The sequence below is a fragment of the Hippoglossus hippoglossus genome, chromosome 17, assembly GCF_009819705.1.
Source record: "Hippoglossus hippoglossus isolate fHipHip1 chromosome 17, fHipHip1.pri, whole genome shotgun sequence".
Lineage (NCBI taxonomy): Eukaryota > Metazoa > Chordata > Actinopteri > Pleuronectiformes > Pleuronectidae > Hippoglossus > Hippoglossus hippoglossus.
This window is the reverse complement of record NC_047167.1, coordinates 5,827,741-5,845,977: the sequence shown is the minus strand read 5'-3', so window position 1 is coordinate 5,845,977 and position 18,237 is coordinate 5,827,741. Positions and strand designations below refer to the sequence as shown.

At 40.2% G+C, this 18,237-nt stretch overlaps 1 protein-coding gene across 2 annotated transcripts; it reads right to left on the bottom strand.

Moving 5' to 3' along the window:
* Window positions 1-3,404: 3,404 nt before the first annotated feature.
* LOC117778919 (nucleolar protein 9) lies at window positions 3,405-12,124 on the bottom strand. 2 transcript variants are annotated; one of them, XM_034614825.1, is made up of 12 exons: window positions 12,063-12,124; window positions 11,244-11,555; window positions 10,011-10,247; window positions 9,695-9,901; window positions 8,525-8,632; window positions 6,377-6,518; window positions 6,089-6,281; window positions 5,243-5,383; window positions 4,939-5,058; window positions 4,611-4,823; window positions 3,724-3,829; window positions 3,405-3,625 (listed from the first exon to the last, which is right to left on the bottom strand). In XM_034614825.1, exons 2-12 carry the CDS (start codon window positions 11,473-11,475, stop codon window positions 3,471-3,473), a joined length of 1,854 nt encoding a protein of 617 aa, XP_034470716.1. In that variant the 5' UTR covers window positions 11,476-11,555; window positions 12,063-12,124; the 3' UTR covers window positions 3,405-3,470. The 2 variants fall into 2 exon arrangements, with proteins under 2 accessions (XP_034470716.1, XP_034470717.1); XM_034614826.1 differs by having other exon boundaries at window positions 12,050-12,078.
* Between the last annotated feature and the right edge of the window lie 6,113 nt (window positions 12,125-18,237).

The window sequence follows — 18,237 nt, the reverse complement described above, 5'->3', positions numbered from 1 at the left end:
AGAGCTGAAGTAAAAGAACAACAAAAGGGAGAGAGGGGCGAGCCCGGCCGGCCTCACTCGAAAATCACACTCAGAATGAAGCACACGCAATTAAAAGTGGTTTGTCAAAGCGAGAGGCTCGCAGTGACACCATCATTGTAACAGTGGGTTGAAAAAGAGGGCACCAATCAGCCTCATTATGGGCTGAATGCCTCGTGCAGTGTTGCCTGTGTTTCCAGTAATGTGGATTAATAGCAGGTCAAACGGTGACAGTGAAGCAAATATGGAAAGACTATAACTAAATGCCTCAATGATCATTAGTGTACACGAAGGTAGATGATTTTATTTTCAGATAAGTGCTATTTATGAAAAAGGTCTAATTGATTGATTTCTTGCAGAGAGTTAGATGAGAGGATCAATGAAAGGTTCAAACTCTCTGATCTGTCTGATGACTATGAAGCTGGAGACGTTAGCTTAGCTTAGCACAGAGGCAGAAAGTAGAGGGACATAGGAAATCTGGTTTTATACAAAGGTAACAAAATTCACTTAACAGCATCTCAAAAATCAACTTTTTGTCTCGTGTGGTCAGAAAGTGTATTCAAAATCAAGGTAGTGGTTTTTTTTAGGGGCTATTTCTTTCCCAGGAGCAGTGATTTGTTTGGCTTTGTCCAAAATAACTTGCAGTTTGTTGTTTTATGGACGACATTTACAGGCTGAATCAGAGTATGAATTATTTTCTCTTTAAGAATCATATGCAAAAAAATTATAAATAGATAATTCATGCAAAAATTCCTGCAGTGTACACTACATGCAATCAATTGTATAAATCTTAATTTACTATTTCCTATACTATAAATGAGTGTGTGTGTGTGTGTGTAAATCAGGAAGCGGTGAATCAGTGAATAAAGGTGGGATTTCAGACACAGACCTATAATCATCACAGTGATGTTGCCTAGCAACAGTCAATGACACCTATATCCCAGGTAACACATGGTTATTGTTCTCAGCCAGGATGTGGTTCGTCACCTCAACACTATACAGCAGCATCATCGCTTTTACTCTGGTTTATGTGAATTAAAGAACCACAGGTGTTAAACCCAGAGGTTCAGATCAGCTGCCGGATGTTTCATTTGAGCCAGGTCAGCTGTTTCCCACTACTTTCTGTCTTTATGCTCAATGCTAAGCTAAGGCTAATCAACTTAACTCCAGGGCATCACAGTATTATCATACACACATGAAGTATTTTATCTCTCTTACCTACACTGAAGAAACTCTCAAGCTTCCTCCAACCCCATGCTTCTATTACTCATTTTAGCAAAGTTTGTTTCTAGTTGTAGTAACACAGTAGATCAGGATTGACTAAATAAGTCGAAATGATACCTCCAAGTAGCTGCTTATAATTGCCACTAAGTTTAGAGAATTATTATTCAGTCTTTTTTTCCCAAATCATGTTTCCTTATGGCCTCGTACCAATCAGCGAGCCAAGAGTTGGGAACAATTTCAGTATGAAAAAATGAAAATTCCCTCATTATCTACTCAGCACTATGCCGATGGAGGGGTGCGTGAAGTGTTTGAGTCCACAAAACACTTTTGGAGTTTCAGGGGTAAACAGCGTTGCAGCAAAATCCAATACAATTGAAGTAAATGGTGACCACTTCTTCGTAAAAAAAACAGGAACAAAAACACAAAATGCCTCCATACTGCTCCTGCTACTTAACCCTCATCAGCATGGGGTGAGTATGAGGGAATTTTCATTTTTGGGTGAACTATCCCTTTAAATTATGTGATAAAAGTTTATTTTCAAATGTTTTGCTGACTTGTCCAAGGTTAAGGACAGAGGATGTCACACCTTGTACAGATTACTAAACCCTATGAGGTAAATAGTGATTTGTGAATGTGTTAAAATGTGATTGCGATGATCCATTGACTGAAGTGGCGACAGCGTCTTTTAGTGGACCCATGGTAAAAAGATGTTTCATCTTAATTGGAGCATGAGTGAAATATCTATCTATCTATAATATAACTGTGCATAGTTGACAATTTGACTTTATATTCTGCAAGTGGAAAGGTCAGGATGTCTGAAAAACAAAACAAGATTCTCCCTCTCGAGTCTTCTGCATCGGTTTCTGGACAGACAATTTACTTTTGCGTTTAATTCAGGTGTATTCCAATGGTTGCATATGGTAGACATGGTAAATGCAGCTTTTCTAGTCTTGATGACAACTCAAAGTGCTTTGCACTACATTTTTTGCCAATCACAAAATCAAACAGTGCATCCATGTGCAGCACTTTCTCTATCACACACTCACACACAGCTGGCACAGCCGTCAGGGGATCCCGAGCCACAGCCCTGCATACGACAGTTAGATGCCATAGAAATGTGGAAAAATTGGCTTTTTAAAAAAAAAAAATTGATGTTGGTGAACTGATCTTTTCTATACTCTTCAGTGGCAAGCGGAAAATTGCTCTCTAGGTGCAGTCATGCTTTAGTGATTGCAAAGCAATGCAAAGTACACTTCTGTGGTTGCACTGATGTATGTGTTATGTAAAAAAAACACAATTAGAATAGAATTACTATACAGTAGAATCAACACCTGTTTTGTATCCACACCTCCACACAACACTTTCATAAAGGTTGAAATTATTACACGACTGACTTAGTGTCGTGAGGTTTCTATTTTTCTGTCCAACATGCTGATCCTCCCTGTTTTGCTTGAAAAATCGTGGTTGAAACGACCTACAACAATTTTAAGACACTAGAATTGGACCCGTTTGTCTGAATCTGTACATTATGGAAAAGAGTTTGCTGACCATGTTTTTAAACCCATCTAAATAAATTGACAATGCATTTACTACATGGGGTGAGGTGATCGTTCTGGTTGTTCCAGAACCAGTAACACGTGCTGGAACGTTACTTCTTGGCTCCGTGTGACAAGCACCTGTCAGGATAAAGTTCTCTCTTCGTCAAATCAATTCATAATCAATGATCTGTGCTAATGTGTCTCCAACAGGCCTGCGACAAAAGATTTTATTTTGATTTTATCACAGCAGGGATTTGGTTTTTGTTTCCATTGAAGAAACACGACATTCAGAGCAACTGAATGATCAATTATAGCTTCAAGGGTTTTTCCCATTATGCTCATCCCAGCAATTCCAATGACAAACAACATGACTCTAGAGGATAAGATGTTTCAGCTGTGTGTCTTTGGTTCAGAGTTTCAGACAGTTTTGCAAATTGACTGTGTTTACACATTGGAGCCGGTGTTACTCTGCTCATGTCACAACTGAACCCAGACCTCAGGAAAACATTGAATGCTCCACTAGCACCCCCTACAGGCCATGCGGATTCTTGCACCTAATGGCGCAACAGTGGTTTGAACTAAAGACTGGGGCTGTATTTACTCTCCTGAGACCACACAGAGAAAGACAATTTGCTATTTTATTTTTATCAACATATGTAGGAAATAAAAAATGAAAGCTGTTACGAATTTCTATTCCAGAATGTCACTGAAAAGCTTCCTCTTCTTGGACTCGCCCGCCTGTATTTCCTGCCAGTGCGCTCGTCTGTGCACAAAGTGGGAGAGAGCGAATTTGGCCCACACGTGACGAGCGAACTGATCCGACCTCAGCTGGTTTTCACTTGGAACTGGAAGAGAAGGGGCGATAGGGGAGGGAAATAATTACATTTGAACTGGATAAAATGTGAAATTCTACAGAAAAGTGGGTGAAAGCCTTTTGTGTTACCTAGGTCCTGTGCGATGCTTTGCCTCTGATTCACGGATGCACTGTTCCATATGGCTTCCAGCACCCGACTGCCCAGCCTGGAGCATGCCATCTGAACGTGCAGACCCTGTGAGGAGAAACGGTTTGATGAAAAAGCTTCTCGTCCTGCCTCTTTCATTATGTTCAACTCTTTGCTTTTTCCCTCTATTTTTCAAATTATTTCTCTGATATTTTCATAATTTTAACATAGATAAAGTCTGTAACTTAAATGTCCACAGAGGAGAAGAGACTGGAACTTTTCTTCAATTAAGAAGTGTATTTTACACCCTCTGGAGGGCGTATTCTAAAGTCTGACTAAAGGCATGTTTGGAATTAAGTGGTAGTCACTAATGTGAAAGTCACTCATACAAAACTAGCAACAGTATGGTCAAGCAACCATGTCTAAAAAGATGTCTAATTTAACTGACAAAATATATGAATGGAAAAAAATAAACATTTATTCCCAGATTCAAAGTTAACGGCAGCTTCTGATTTATTAAATGTCAGAAAAGCTGCTTTCAGACATGCACTGAACTCCGCAGCACTTTTCTATTCTCTGGAGGAGCTGCATGTGTGAGTGCAAATTTCCGAGTGAGAGGTCCACAGTTTCTGCGGACTTTCTCCGCCTGGTCCCCTAGTATAAAGCCCTTAGAAAATTTGTGGAATTTCACCACACAGCGTGTTCACATTTCTCTGGACTTTACCCGCAGGTCGTGAAAAAGGCTCAATAGAGGATAATGACCACCACAATTTCCTCAAGTCCAGAGTAATGTCTCCAAATTGCTTGTTTTGTCTGAACAACGGTCCAAAGAGATCAATTCATCTACTAATCGTTTCTGCGATTAGTAGTCGCTCCCTTGTACTCGTACCTCCAGTCTCCTAAGGATCTTGCCCCTCCCTTTGTCGCTGGATGTGGTGATGAGGGCCTGGAGGACGTGGCTGCCCGCAGGGTCAGAGGCCAGCGTCAAGATGTCAGCAGGGCTCAGGGTGCGCAGGCTGCTGAGGAGGATCGAGCGCTCCTTGAACCTGGACAGCGCCTGGACCAGCCGCGAGCCATGATAACAGATGGACGACAGTGGGACCTGGAAAATGATCAAGAAATCCACAAAGTCACCTCCCTGCATCTGCAACATGTATTTAACATCAACACACTGTAGCATTCATTCATACATGATTAGATTCCTCTCAGCTGCTCACCTCTGTTGACGTGCCGCCCTCTGCTGTTTCAGAGTGGTAGTACACCTCGTAGGTGAGCAGGGACATGAAGAGGGGAAGGCAGCTGACGTGTCGGGAGCCGGGCTCAGCGCAGTGGAACGCCTGCGAGGCAGCAAGTCAACAGGATCCCGATTAATCCATAAATCAAACATTAAGTAGTTTTATAGTGTTATCAAGTTTCGATCTCAGTTGTAAAAGAGGAATAAACAGTAAAGGATTTTGTTAAATTGATTCAACACCCGTGTGGACCTTCATAAGTCAATAACATATACTCTTTAGGGCTTACACGCAGGAGACACTGCAGCAAGTCGTCCTGTTTCTCTTCGCTCTCTGCACAGCTCTCCGCCAGCTGGACGATCACCCCCATGTGACCTGAGGCCAAGACGGCCTCCACACCTTGGATCAGCTCATCGAACAACGTCAGGAACTACAGAGACAGGAGATGGGACAGAGAGAGTTCAGTTATACCTGGAGTTCAATATTCAGATACAAATTATTACAGATTTTCCATAACAGGCAGGCTGACAAACAAAAAGACAGTATGACCATACAAGTCATTTAATGCTCGACATATTTGACACATAATGTGATCATAGTACACATGCATGCTTAATTTGCTCCATCACATAAATACTGTGGCTCAGGAGGTAGAGTGGGTGTTCCACTAACCAGAGGGTCAGAGGTTTGATCCCAGTGTCCTTGGGCAAGATACCGAACCACAAATTGCCTCTGACAGCTGCTGCTAGATGCACTGTATGAATGTGTGTGTGAATGGGTGAATGGCAAAACTGTCCTGTAAAAACACTTTGAGCGGACATGAAGACTAGAAAAGCCCATTTACCATTTAAATGCACATTTTTTAAAGATAGTAATTCCTTAATCATACATGGATAAAATGGGATTATGACTAAAATATGAATTCCAGCACAGTAACTATTTTATTACAAAGAGAGGAGAGCATGTTGTTGACCTCATTGTGACCCATAGCACCGCCCTTGTCTGGATACATCAGAGATGATGCAGCTTCTTCCATACTAATAAGGACTAAACGTTCTGTTGCAAGGGCACGATAATAATATTTTGTGAGTGTATCACTGACTATGACGCAGAGGGCTGGACAGTTATTACCTACCATTTTGTATTTGGCGGACGCTGCAGTCAGACGCTGTATGGGAAAGTTGGCGATGGGATGGAGGGCTAGGTCGACCATGTGACCCTTGAGATGGTTCTTGTAGAGGTCACGCAGAAGGGGCTTGTGGGATAGCTGTATGATCGTCTCAATGAGGTGACTCGAAGCCTGATCCTTCAGGAAGACCAGAAGTGGACTACAGCCAAAAGAAAAGCAATACCCCATGTTACACTTAGTGGAAATAACATAATTTATAAGATAAATTCATGTCAGGTAGGATTCAGGACCGACCTCAGTCCCGGAGCAGCACTGCGACTTGTCAGGTACTCCATGATTTGTTTGAGGAGCTGTTTGCAGAGTTTGGGCCTTTTTCTGTGACAGACAGTCAACATGGTCTGGAACACTGCGCTGGCAACAGCATCTGTCACGCTCACTAGACAGGAAAGAGATGAGAAGAGAGAGAAGAGTAGTCAATCTTTCTGCCTTTTGTTTTGTTTGCCCTGTGGCCAACAGTTGTACTTCAATCCTGTGTGTGTATCCTTGAGGTCTAGCAAGCTCATATGCCAAATAGTTGTTTTGAATATTTACATATTTTAGTCGTTCTTCATTCTGTTGGGGTGACATGAGGATACCTTGGCAGTGATAGAAAATGTTTTGAAAACAGCAGGTAGAGTTAAATCTACTTAGACAGGAACACTGGGATTTTATGCAGATTATCAGTGTATTAATACCAAGTGCTAAAGATGAGTCAGAAATAGCCTAGTTATAGAAAGGCTCACCAAGTATCCACGTGTTTATATGAATTACAGCACATACCCACAGGAAGGATGCACAGGCTGGTACAATTAAATATAACCACAGAGTGACTGAGCCCTGCTGGAGATGCAGAGATAGGGGGGGGACATGAGTCCATGTCTTTTGAATTTTGGAAATAATTTTCAGGTTGTTGATCGTCTGGTTATTAATTATTTATTCAACGGGATTCTTTCTATGCTTCCTGAATGGATTCAGCCATTATGCTGGAGACTGCTGCTATAACAATGGAAGTTAGTGTGTCCCATCACTTTCAGAATGCTAGATCCTGATTAACATTAATTACTTGAATGTACAAACAGCATTCTTTTCTTTGATGGGTAGATCAGGTAAGTGTTAAATGAAATGGGTAACTTTTCTTTACCATCTGAATGGACCTGAGATATATCTAAAGCTCCGCGTTATATAACCGTAATTCTATTTTACATAACCTTGTATTAATCCATTATTCCTCCCTCCTTTCTCTCTTTTTGCTGCAGGCTGTCTTTAGTGTGTGATGGTGTGATCCAGGACTGTCATTTATTGACGTTCAAAAACCCACACAGTGTACTGAGGCCTATACTCATTCAAATTATTTTTACCTTCAAGGAGGTTATGTTTGTCTGTTATTTAGCAAGATTACACAAAAACTGCTGGACGGATTATCATTAAATTTAGTGGAAGGATGCTTTATGGGTCAGGGAAGAACATATAACATTTTGGTTTGAATCCAGATTTCTTTAACATTGTTTTGCAACAGTTATCTCAGAATAATTAATGAATCTTTATAAAAGAAGATCAAACATGTTTAGAGCACTGATTATAGGAGTGTGTTTCAGTTGGTGCAGATCCAAATAAAAATCTGGATGTAGTGAATTTAAATGTGGTTCCAGGAGGGGACTGTTGGGCTTTGGTGGAGGTATTTGCTCGACTGAGTGACAGTCTAGTTTCAATCAGTGCCCTGAGTGATGCATGGAGGATATTGACAGAAAGAACAGAAAGAACCATATGTTGTGTCTCTCTTCAGTCATCAGACTTGTTTTCTCTTTATGTTCCTTAATGAACTGATGACCTGAGCAGGGAGAGAATTTATTGACTTCATTTTGTTGTGGTATTTAAACTTCATAGTTGGACTAATCATAGGAATTCTAAGCAGCTTTCTATTACAAACTGCTGCCCTTCAGGTGTACCCCACTGACTCTCCTATGAGTCCGCACTTGCATTTAAAAGACTGTTTTTCTGATTCCAGAAATATGCTCAGCAGAGGACAAGAAGGAGACAGCACTACTGACAGCACCTGTTGATATGTGAAATATGTGGTCGAGCAGAAACTATGAGATAAATAAATTAATTAAATCCTAAATATGTACATACTAAATACAACTCTTAAAATCACATATAATATAAATGTAAGGAAAAATTGTTAACTCTACTGATAATTGTTCCATGTCTATATTTCCACCACACCAAGTAGACAACTTTCTCATTTCCATGTTTTCAAATATTTAAAAATCATTCCAAATCAAAAGTTATCTTTTGGAAAATCTAAATGTGTGTGATTAGGTTGACCCCATGACTTTTTTTGTGCAATACCACAATGCTGGAGATTATACGTGTCGTGTCAGGGTTTGATGAAAGATGACTCACGATTAATGTTTTCCATCAAGGTCTCCGTGAGGCTTTTCAGCTCGTACCAAAATGACGTGGGAATCTCAAAGTCTGTCAGCAAAGGAGCGACCCCGCGCACTTTTGCACCTGGGAGGAAAAAGAGAATATCAAAAGGGAGAAAAGATGGCATGAATTCAAGATTAAAGCAAACATGCCTCTGGGTGTAAATGTCCTGACACTTGCGAGCAGCCTCAAAGAACAATCATAGCTCTATTTTCTTCGTGTCATGCTGGAATGAAATGTAAAGTGCAGAGTGATGTGAAAAAAGCCACACGCCAAAAGCCTTGATATTCAGACAGTTGTCTCTCTGTCTGGTGAGGGATGACTGGAGCAGAAACGCAGGGTCACCAGATGTTCAAGAAGAAAAACTGGATGTGTTAGGCCAGGGCTTTTCAAACTGTGAGGGTGAGAATTAAAGGGGAGGCTTGGAGGGAGAGATGTGGGGTGAAGATGCTACATGAGGTGAAAGGGAAACTTCCACAGCCAGAGCTCTAAATACAACTCAAGTTACTTATTCAGTGATTTGTCCTTTTTATCAACACAAGCAGCAGTTGGAGCTGCAGCTTGAGAGCAGTCGGGTACCAACAATCTGACCGAGGTCACATTTCTGTGATCAAATCTTTTCTCATTTCTGATGTGAACATTTAATGAAACTCCATATCCTGTAGCTGCATGATGTTGTACATGACACTGCTGCCACACGATGGCTGATTGAATAACTGCACACTTTCTGGGGATACAATTATATCAGTCATGAATTAACCTCAATCAATCCAGTTAGAAATCATAGAAAAGAAGACACTATGTAAAACTCAGCACAATGAAGTTTTAAAAGTAATTCAGAAACATTATTATTCCTGTTTATATCCCAAAAAGTATCATAGGAACTGTATTTCCAAAACAATTTGAAGTGACAGATCCATTGAAATTTAACGTTTTTAACGTTGCTTTATAAATACTTTTGTCCCTGCTTAAGCTCAAAATGGCTCAATGACACAAAAGGGATTGGCCACAATTAATTTGGTCTCGGGGGGGGGTGAGGACAGAGGCAGGAAATAACATTAATTCCACTGCGGAGCTCAGTCGATGTTTGCAGCACATCAGTGTCAGCCACGCAATAAGTGTGTGTGTGTGTGTGTGTGTTCGTACCTGGACGGGATTCAGTGCGGGGGGGTCCGAGGCAGCCTGCCAACAGGTGTAGAAGTGTGCGCACCACGTGTGAGCCATGGACATGTTGGATGAACTCTTCAATGTTGTCTCTGACCACCTGACTGAGAGACAACACCTGCGCCTCCAGCAATTCAAAACTATCCTCTTCTTCTTCTGTGGTATCAGACGAGTCCTTCTGTGATGACTCTAAAAAAAATAAAATGGAAGCAATCGATACAGACAAGCTGAGGTGTTTTGTGTGACTTGATTATTTTACGACAAAGAATTTGGCACAGTGATGAGAGAAGAATCTTACCCGTCCACCTGGACATCTGTCTGACTGCACTTTCCACGACATGGCCCCCGCAGCGATCGCAGGAAACCACCTGAAACTCTGAGCCGGATTCTCCACCCAGTTCAGCCAGCACCTCTCCCACCTGCTCAGGGCTGGACAGAGGGAGCAGCCGCTGCAGGGTGATGCTTCCTGTGCAGTCCATCGCCACCATCATCGCTTTACCTTTTACTTCAGAGAGCACATTCTCCACGAACATCGCTATGGGCGACAGTGAGAGAGGAACCAGGGTCAACAGAGAAAAGATATAATGATAACGACCGGAGTAAAAAAAATGTGAGGACAGTAGTGCTGAGCAGAAGGGGGGGCAACATAGAATTCATGAATATCTCAAGATCTCCATCAATGCAAAGAGAAAGTTACACCTTTCAGTGAACATGGATGAAACTTCTTTAAACACTTTTCTAAAAGCACATCTGGACTTTTAAAGCTGAGAGCTAAATGACAGATCATCTGGTCAAACAATAAACTGATCGACATAATAAGCTGTTCATGTTCCGTAAGAACTAGGGCTACATATCATTTGAAATGAAGCTAAAAAGATTAGTCAATTTAATAACCAGACCCTCAAATAATTAAAGTAATTTTTCAGAGAAATGCTACATGGCTCGTTCTCCGACTGCAAGTTTGAATTTTTTATACTGAACGCCTTTAGGTTTACACTGACAGTTCATTGGTTAAAACAAGCAATTTGAAGTCTTAATGCACTTTGGGTTCTTGGAAATTATAATGGCATTTAAAGATTGACATGCAACAAAGGCTAAAGTGAAAAAGAGGTGTCCTAGACGTACAGGACACAGAAGAATATTTAATCTGGAAAGAGATTTGAGAGCTTTTGGTGATAAGGGCCGTCGCTGGTGTCGATGTGATGTAAACAGAATCATGTGATTTGTACGTCGTGTTCTGCCTCCTACATGCTGCACTCAAGCGCCCCACCCATTTTCCTGTTTTTTGCAAACGCGCCTGACTCGGGCAATCTCCTGCAGTGTTCTTCATATGTGAGAGGAAAACTCAGGAAAACGTCCAAACCTAATATTCTGGACATTTTTCAGAGTTCATGTCTAAAAAGGTGCTTAATAAGAAGAAGGCACTTATTTTTGTTCTGATATGGAAGTGTACTACTATAATGTCATGTGTTCTTCTTCCGCACTTTTCCAACCTTCCAGTTGCTCACATCATCAGAACACTTATTCTCACCTCTCTCCTCTTTATCTTCAAAACCGTCACTGAGTCTCTCTCCCACTCGGCGGAAATATCCCACACTGAGGGGGTCCAGGCGCTTCCTGCCACCGTCTCCCTGACCCCTCTCTCCTTCTTCACCTCCCTTCCTCCTCCTCTCTTCTCCTTTCCCATCATCACCACCGGGGTGTTTCCTCTTCGTTCCTCCTCCTCCTTTCTGTGGGTTTGTTTCCTCTGCTTTTTCCAACATAGCTTTCGCCTCACGGTGATGAGTTGAAGGTGATCAGTTCAACGTCTCGGTCCTGAGAGAGGAGATGTTTGATCTTGAGTCTGTCACAGGAAACAAAAAAACACGAGTCTATAAAATGAACATTGCTCAGATCCATCTGATTCACCAAATGAATAACTAATAGTTAAGTTTGTTAATGTTAAATGTGAAACACTTACGACTAGGACTAAGAGGAAAGTATCCCGTATATTTACATCGATGTATTCAATCTCATGGTTTGATCGAAGACTGATACAAACGGCTAGCAGGAAATGAAATGTAAACAAGGTATATCTATTTGTTTTGATCTCCGGCTTTAGATGTCTCAGGTGATATCACAACGTGTGTTTTATGAAAATTAAATTGACTTGTTCTGGAAAGGAGTTTGGCTGAAACTCGACCGACAGCCGTTACTTAAGTCGCTGCACGACAACTTAAACACAAATAAACTCTGAATTTATCAGACAGTTTTAATAAATAGTTAAAGAAGAGTAAGATGACCCATTCAGCCTGATTCACGTGAAATGTGACTCGATACAAAACAGTAAACACGAACCAGTTCGACTCACGTGTCAGATGTGTTGAGCTGATGGTGGGTTCCTGACGCGGAGTGATGACGTAAAAGGGCCGCGACTCCCGCTCCTCTTCAACCACTAAATATTAATATTATGAATATATAAAACTAAATATACACTGAATACAAACACTCCCCTTGTTTTTTTTAATCCAATTTTGTTATTTAATTTGTTTTAGTTTTCTTTATTTTCAACTTAATTTCCAAATCCCAAAAATATATGTATTTGATTATGACTCATTTTACAATGTTTAATATTTATTTTGTGATGGAAATTTCTTTTAAATTAAGTCTTTAAAAAGCAATAAAATACCACATTCACCTTATTGTCATTCTGACCATACACAAGACAAAGTGCAATGTAGAACTTAATTAAATTGAATCCTCTTCATAAGTTTGGTTGAATGCTGTTGATTCATATGTAGGAATAAAGCTATCTGAAGATTTTTTTTAAATGAATAAATCGAATACAAACAAATGGTAGCTTTTTAAAAATGCTATTGAAATCTGCTTATGCAGCTGAAGTGTCAGCTGCATTATTGTTGGAAAAGCTGGAGTCTCTAGAACAGCCCAAAGAAAAATACTACTGAGAAAATAAGCATTGTTATCTATTTACATGTATATCTTAACTAACATTATTGACATGATTGTTAATCACGTCGGACAGTATGAGGTGCACGCTGAGCTGTGGTCGTAGCCACCAGGGGGCAGCATAGTCAGCTGATAATGGTCAGAGATGAGGAATAGAGCCTCAGGCATGTACCACTATTGACGTCAACAGGGTTTTTGACACACAAGGAACCTTACACCATCCTTGATGGTTGTCAGCGTCATATTCAGTCGAAAACAGATGGTCATTTTTTAATTTGTAGGCCCACTATCATGTCATGTTAATGGTTTCATAGCAGGATTTATTTTATGTGCTAGGAAGAGATGCAGAAAATGACAACATATTGACACAGAGCTTCAATACCTTTATCTATAAAGATGCTTTACTTCGTGGTAAATCTATACATTTCAGTAAGTCCCAGATCTATTTCCACCTTTGATCTAGTCAATTCTTTCCTGTAACATTGTATAATAGGTAAGTGTGTCCCCCCTAATGATTTAACAGCCTGATGATTTTTTTGTTGAGGTCACTTTCAGCTGCGTCTTATTCTGTGGGAAACTGTAGCTTTTGAGAATGTGCAATGAATGATAATGAACAGAAAAAGGAGCTGGAAGGGCACTCTGACAGCACATTCCTCCACCACGGCTGATTGGCCACTTTATCACCATATTCCAAATACACGTATTGAGATCAGATTCATATTCTGTATCACTTACACAGACATTTCCTGCAAACTGCTTGCAGTTCCACCTATTCATTTGTATATTAGCACTCTACGTATAACTGATTTTATTCAAAAAGATCTTTGCGTTATTATCATATAAATGTAAAAAAAAACAACGTTAAAGATCAAATCCACTCTAAAATGGAATGTGTTCTTCTTTGGCTGATGATTTTTTTGTTGAGGTCACTGTCAACTCACACACCACCCTTCATTTTTACATTTACAACTCACAACACAAAGTTTAGGACCAGGGACTTGACTGCAGAATTTTTGACGATCGAAACAATAGTGTACTTCCTCTATAAAGGGCCCTACCCCTGGTTACAGTTCTGCATAAGTCCGGGTGTGTTATTAACTGGAACAGTGATGAGTCAAGTTGAAATGTGTTTGTGATCGGATTAGTAACACAGGACCTGTAATATTTTCCATGGGTTAACAGCAAGACCAGAGGGAAGAGGGATTTCTTTACATGGTCCACTTCTGTATTCACATTCAAATGGTTCTCATTTGAGTTGTATGAGTTTGTTGGCATCGTGACTTTAAGGATGACAATGTTGTCTGCCAGTTCTCTACTTTGGTCTTGAACAAATTATCTAAAAACCTTGAGATTGGTTGTGAAGGAACTTGGAGATATGGAGCTATACTCAACCTAATTCTTATGCACAAGATTGCATGGCGCTCAGATGTAGTAAATGCAACACCATAAACAAACCACAAACCACAATGTTTTTACAGACAACGTAGATGAAAAGAGCAGAAAGCTTGAGACAGATTTTACAATGGGACCAAGTGGTACACAAAACTGTGGAAAGTGTAATGTGGTCTGTCCTTCTATAAATTTTCACTTTTTGGAGAAGTACTTCCACAGTAAAGGCAATATTTTCCCTTATGTACACAAAGGAGGAACTGAATCCTGTACTCTTTTTCTTTAAAGCGAGAGAAAGGGGGTGGGAGCCGAGCGAAGGAGCAACCAATAAATAATTTGTTCAGCAGCAGAGCTCCTGTTGGCTTTGTCTGTTTGTGTTCGTCTCCTGAGCAACCGCAGTGCATGAAATCATCCGCCGCACGGCGAACTGTGAATGAACAGAGCAGCAGCTGATTATCACTTTTGCGAGACGCATTTCATCACACTGATGTTACGCAAGTTCTTGATGTCACAGACTTATGAATCATTCAGATCAAACACTGCACCTAAATAATATGGAGTGATGAATTCTTTGTAAATTAGCAGGTTATAATTAATTCCTTATTAAACAGGAACATTTTTTCTATCTCATCTCTCTAACGGTCTCTGGTTGCCTGTCTAGATGTTTGTGTGAAATAGGGTTAGAGGTCCTATTCCTCATAAAGGCATGAAAACAATGGGCTATTGCAAAATACTTTGACCTCTGATATCACTGACCTTTATAACAAACACTCAAAATTAATATTCAAATGGCAGACTGTATATATAGATAGAGACAAATATATATATATATATATATAAATACTGGAAACAGATGGACTGAAAACAACTACCCTGGCCCTGTCGCAAGATTTAAAAAATCGGAATGATCACATGATCATGTTTACCGCACCCCGACACCGTCATCAGCTCTTATCACTATAAACTCTCTAGACATCTTTCTCAGTGTGTTCTACGTGTGTGTCACCGCTTTTTCACCAGCTTTCTACAAGGAGGCCAGGCAGAGAAAGTCTGCAGAAACTATGTCTACGCGTCTCACTCGGACATTTGCGTTCACACATGAACCTCCTCCGGAGAAAATACAGGGGAACTTCTGAGTTCTGTGCTTGTCTGAAAGCAGTTTATGTTAATCTAAGCAAACCGTGGTGGTAGCTTATTAAGCATAAAAACATAGACCTTCGGAGGAGGTAAACGAATAAGCATATTTCCCAAAACATCAAACTAATTGCTTTAACACAACACGAGCCATCTATATGTTCGGTTTTCATCCAGGGTTTTCTTTTTTATTTGGCTATTAAGAATGTACAACACGTTGTACACCTGTGTGTGTTGTGTGTTGCACATTTTTTATTCTTGTGTAAGAGACAATTCCTGGAGAACTTGGGTTATTGTTTAACAATGAAGTGTCAATAGAACACATTCCAAAGATTTTTTCCCTGACTCCCTGACCTTAGCACACGGACAATAACCAGCAGTATATGCAGAGAAAAATCAATACGCATACCAATACTAGATATTTTCTACATACAATGAATCTCATTCCTTGATGGTATTTTTCACTTATATAATAATATATAATATATATTATAATAAAAGGGTGCTTTCCCCATAATTTGATTGTTTCTCCCACAGTCAGGAAGTTTCCTTTGGCCTGCGGCTGGCTGTTTGGTTTCCCACGTATAGTGTGAGAGCCAGGACTTGGGCCCATCTGTTATACTCAGATACTCGGTGAACCCCAGTCACCTTTATGTTTCCTCTCACGCCCACCGCTTTGCAGAAGCCGCAAATGTTGTCCATGTCATTTATCACACTGGTGTCAAGCCAGCAGAACCAACAATGAGACGGGCAAATGGTCTGCATTTTTCAAAATGCAAATAGTCATGACAAAAATCTAATGTATGGCTTGAGCAACAATTCTTGTAAGACTCATCTTTACAAATGACATTGTAGCAAAAATGATGAATCCGTTCCTCTAGGTTGCCTTATTACTCACAGGTTTTTTTTCCCCAACAGTAGGCGCATTATGACGCAATAGCAGAAAAAGCACAAGTTTAGACTGGAATGCCCTGTGAGCACGTACAACACATGAACCCTGGAGTAAGGACAGCAGAATGGGATTCAGTCATGTTTCATATTCGTAGCTACACAGGGGCTTTTTCTGTTAAAATATATCGAACTGAAGATAAAGGACAGAACTAAAGGACTGATTTGCAATAGGGCTTTAGGGTCATTACACTACCTTATATTTCACCAAAAATGTTCCTTTAGTTGTGTCCTTGTTTTGCGATGCTGTTTGCTGTCTGTTTTCTGGTGTATCTTGCCACTGCACCTCTTTAATGCCACTGCACCTCTTTAATTAATTACAGCATTAATTACAGGCACTGACTAACTGTTGGACTTCCTGTACGTCCTGTTCTGTGGCAGATGATACAAAATCCTAATGTTTCCTCTCTTGGGTTGACAGACTGCTGAATGGCTTACAGCCATCAAGCACTCAAAACACGACTAGACACATACAATACAAGTGCAGTCAACTCTGTGTTGCTTGTTTGCATTATGATGTATAACACAGTTAGTTGTTTGCCATGCTTGCAGTGTTGCTCTAGATGACAATTTGTTGAAATATCTCAACAGCTATTGGACTGACTGGAATTTTGCTCCATTGAATTTCTCATCCGGTGACTTCAACATTCAAAATTTTTAATAAACAGTTTGTAATAAACAAATATCCACAAACACTCCCATCTGTTTTAGCATCTTTGTGTTTAGTTCTAATAAGTAATGAGGTGTTGAACGTTTTGGAAAATGCATGCTGACATTGACGTACATCCCATTTCTTTAAACATGTAATGACAGGTAAACTTGAATATAAATTTTCAGTGTGACTTTAATCCTACACTGCTCTATGGTAACCATACCACGCAACCACAGTGATTAAGAGAGGGAGGCAGACTTAGACATGAATGAAGGCTTCAGTTTGCCCCAGTCATCATCAGCACTCATCAGCTATGACATCATTACGATTTCCTGGCAACCCCAAAGCTGACGACCAACCTCAGTCATTCACATCAGTGGGACCAGATGGGTGTGGATTCCATGAGACAGATTACCTGTAAGAAACATTGAATCACGTTGTAGTTGGACTGGAATCAACAATGTGTAAAGTCTTGATCCAACCCTATTCTGAATATTTTGGTTTGATCATTTCAGCCGTGGTTTAAACTTAGGATGTGGCTTTAGTGGACAAGAGGTCAGGAAGGGTTTGTCCTCTGAGGTTTTTCTGTCATGTGACCAGCAGAGGAGAACTGATAGTGAGTGTGCAGGGGAAGTTAAATGTCTTGCAATGTGTTGCACAGTGAGTCCAACAACATTGAGGGGAATTCCTATTCCTTGCGTCGAGTACTGGATGTTTGTCACATTATAAAATTTAGTTTCTACTTTACTAACTTCAGGATTTGTTGGGAATATACTTTTTTTTAAAGCTGAGGATGTGGATTCTTTGAATATGTATCAATTTAGAGTATCTATTAAATGCCACTTTATTTTGGAAGGATATATGTTGTAAAAAGAAATGATGACCTTTAAAAAATATCGGGATGGATGGGGAGAGTTTTTTTGTAGCTGAGGGCTGGACGGAAAATGTTGGTACCAAAAAAGAACATCAACATTAAAAAATATATACTTTTTTCTTCCTATTAACACAAAGAAATGATCTGAGTTTTGTTACCCTTATTGGGCCTGTTGATAAGGTTATGATAATAAATAAAATCGGTCTGATTTGGTATAGTTTAGTTTGAGATTGGTGTGGTTTATAGTTTTTGTCTGTTCTTTGGTGAGTATTAGTAGTATTCATTTATTTATTTATCATTTATGACCTTTTTTTATGATTTTTTATGATATCGTCACATTAACATTCACAATATTCAAGCATTACAGTCTACTTCCTGCACTCCACTATCGGTGTGCTCCCACTCCCTTCCTGCATTGGAAAAGTTTGGCTGAACATTGCGTAACAAACTTTATATCCCCAGTGTGTGAGTGTGTATGTGTGTGTGAGTGTTTGTGTGCGTGCGTGCGTGCGTGTGTGTGTGTGTGTGGTTATAATTCACTACGTGCGCTCTTTTACGCAGCGCGCTCTGGTCGCCAGGTCC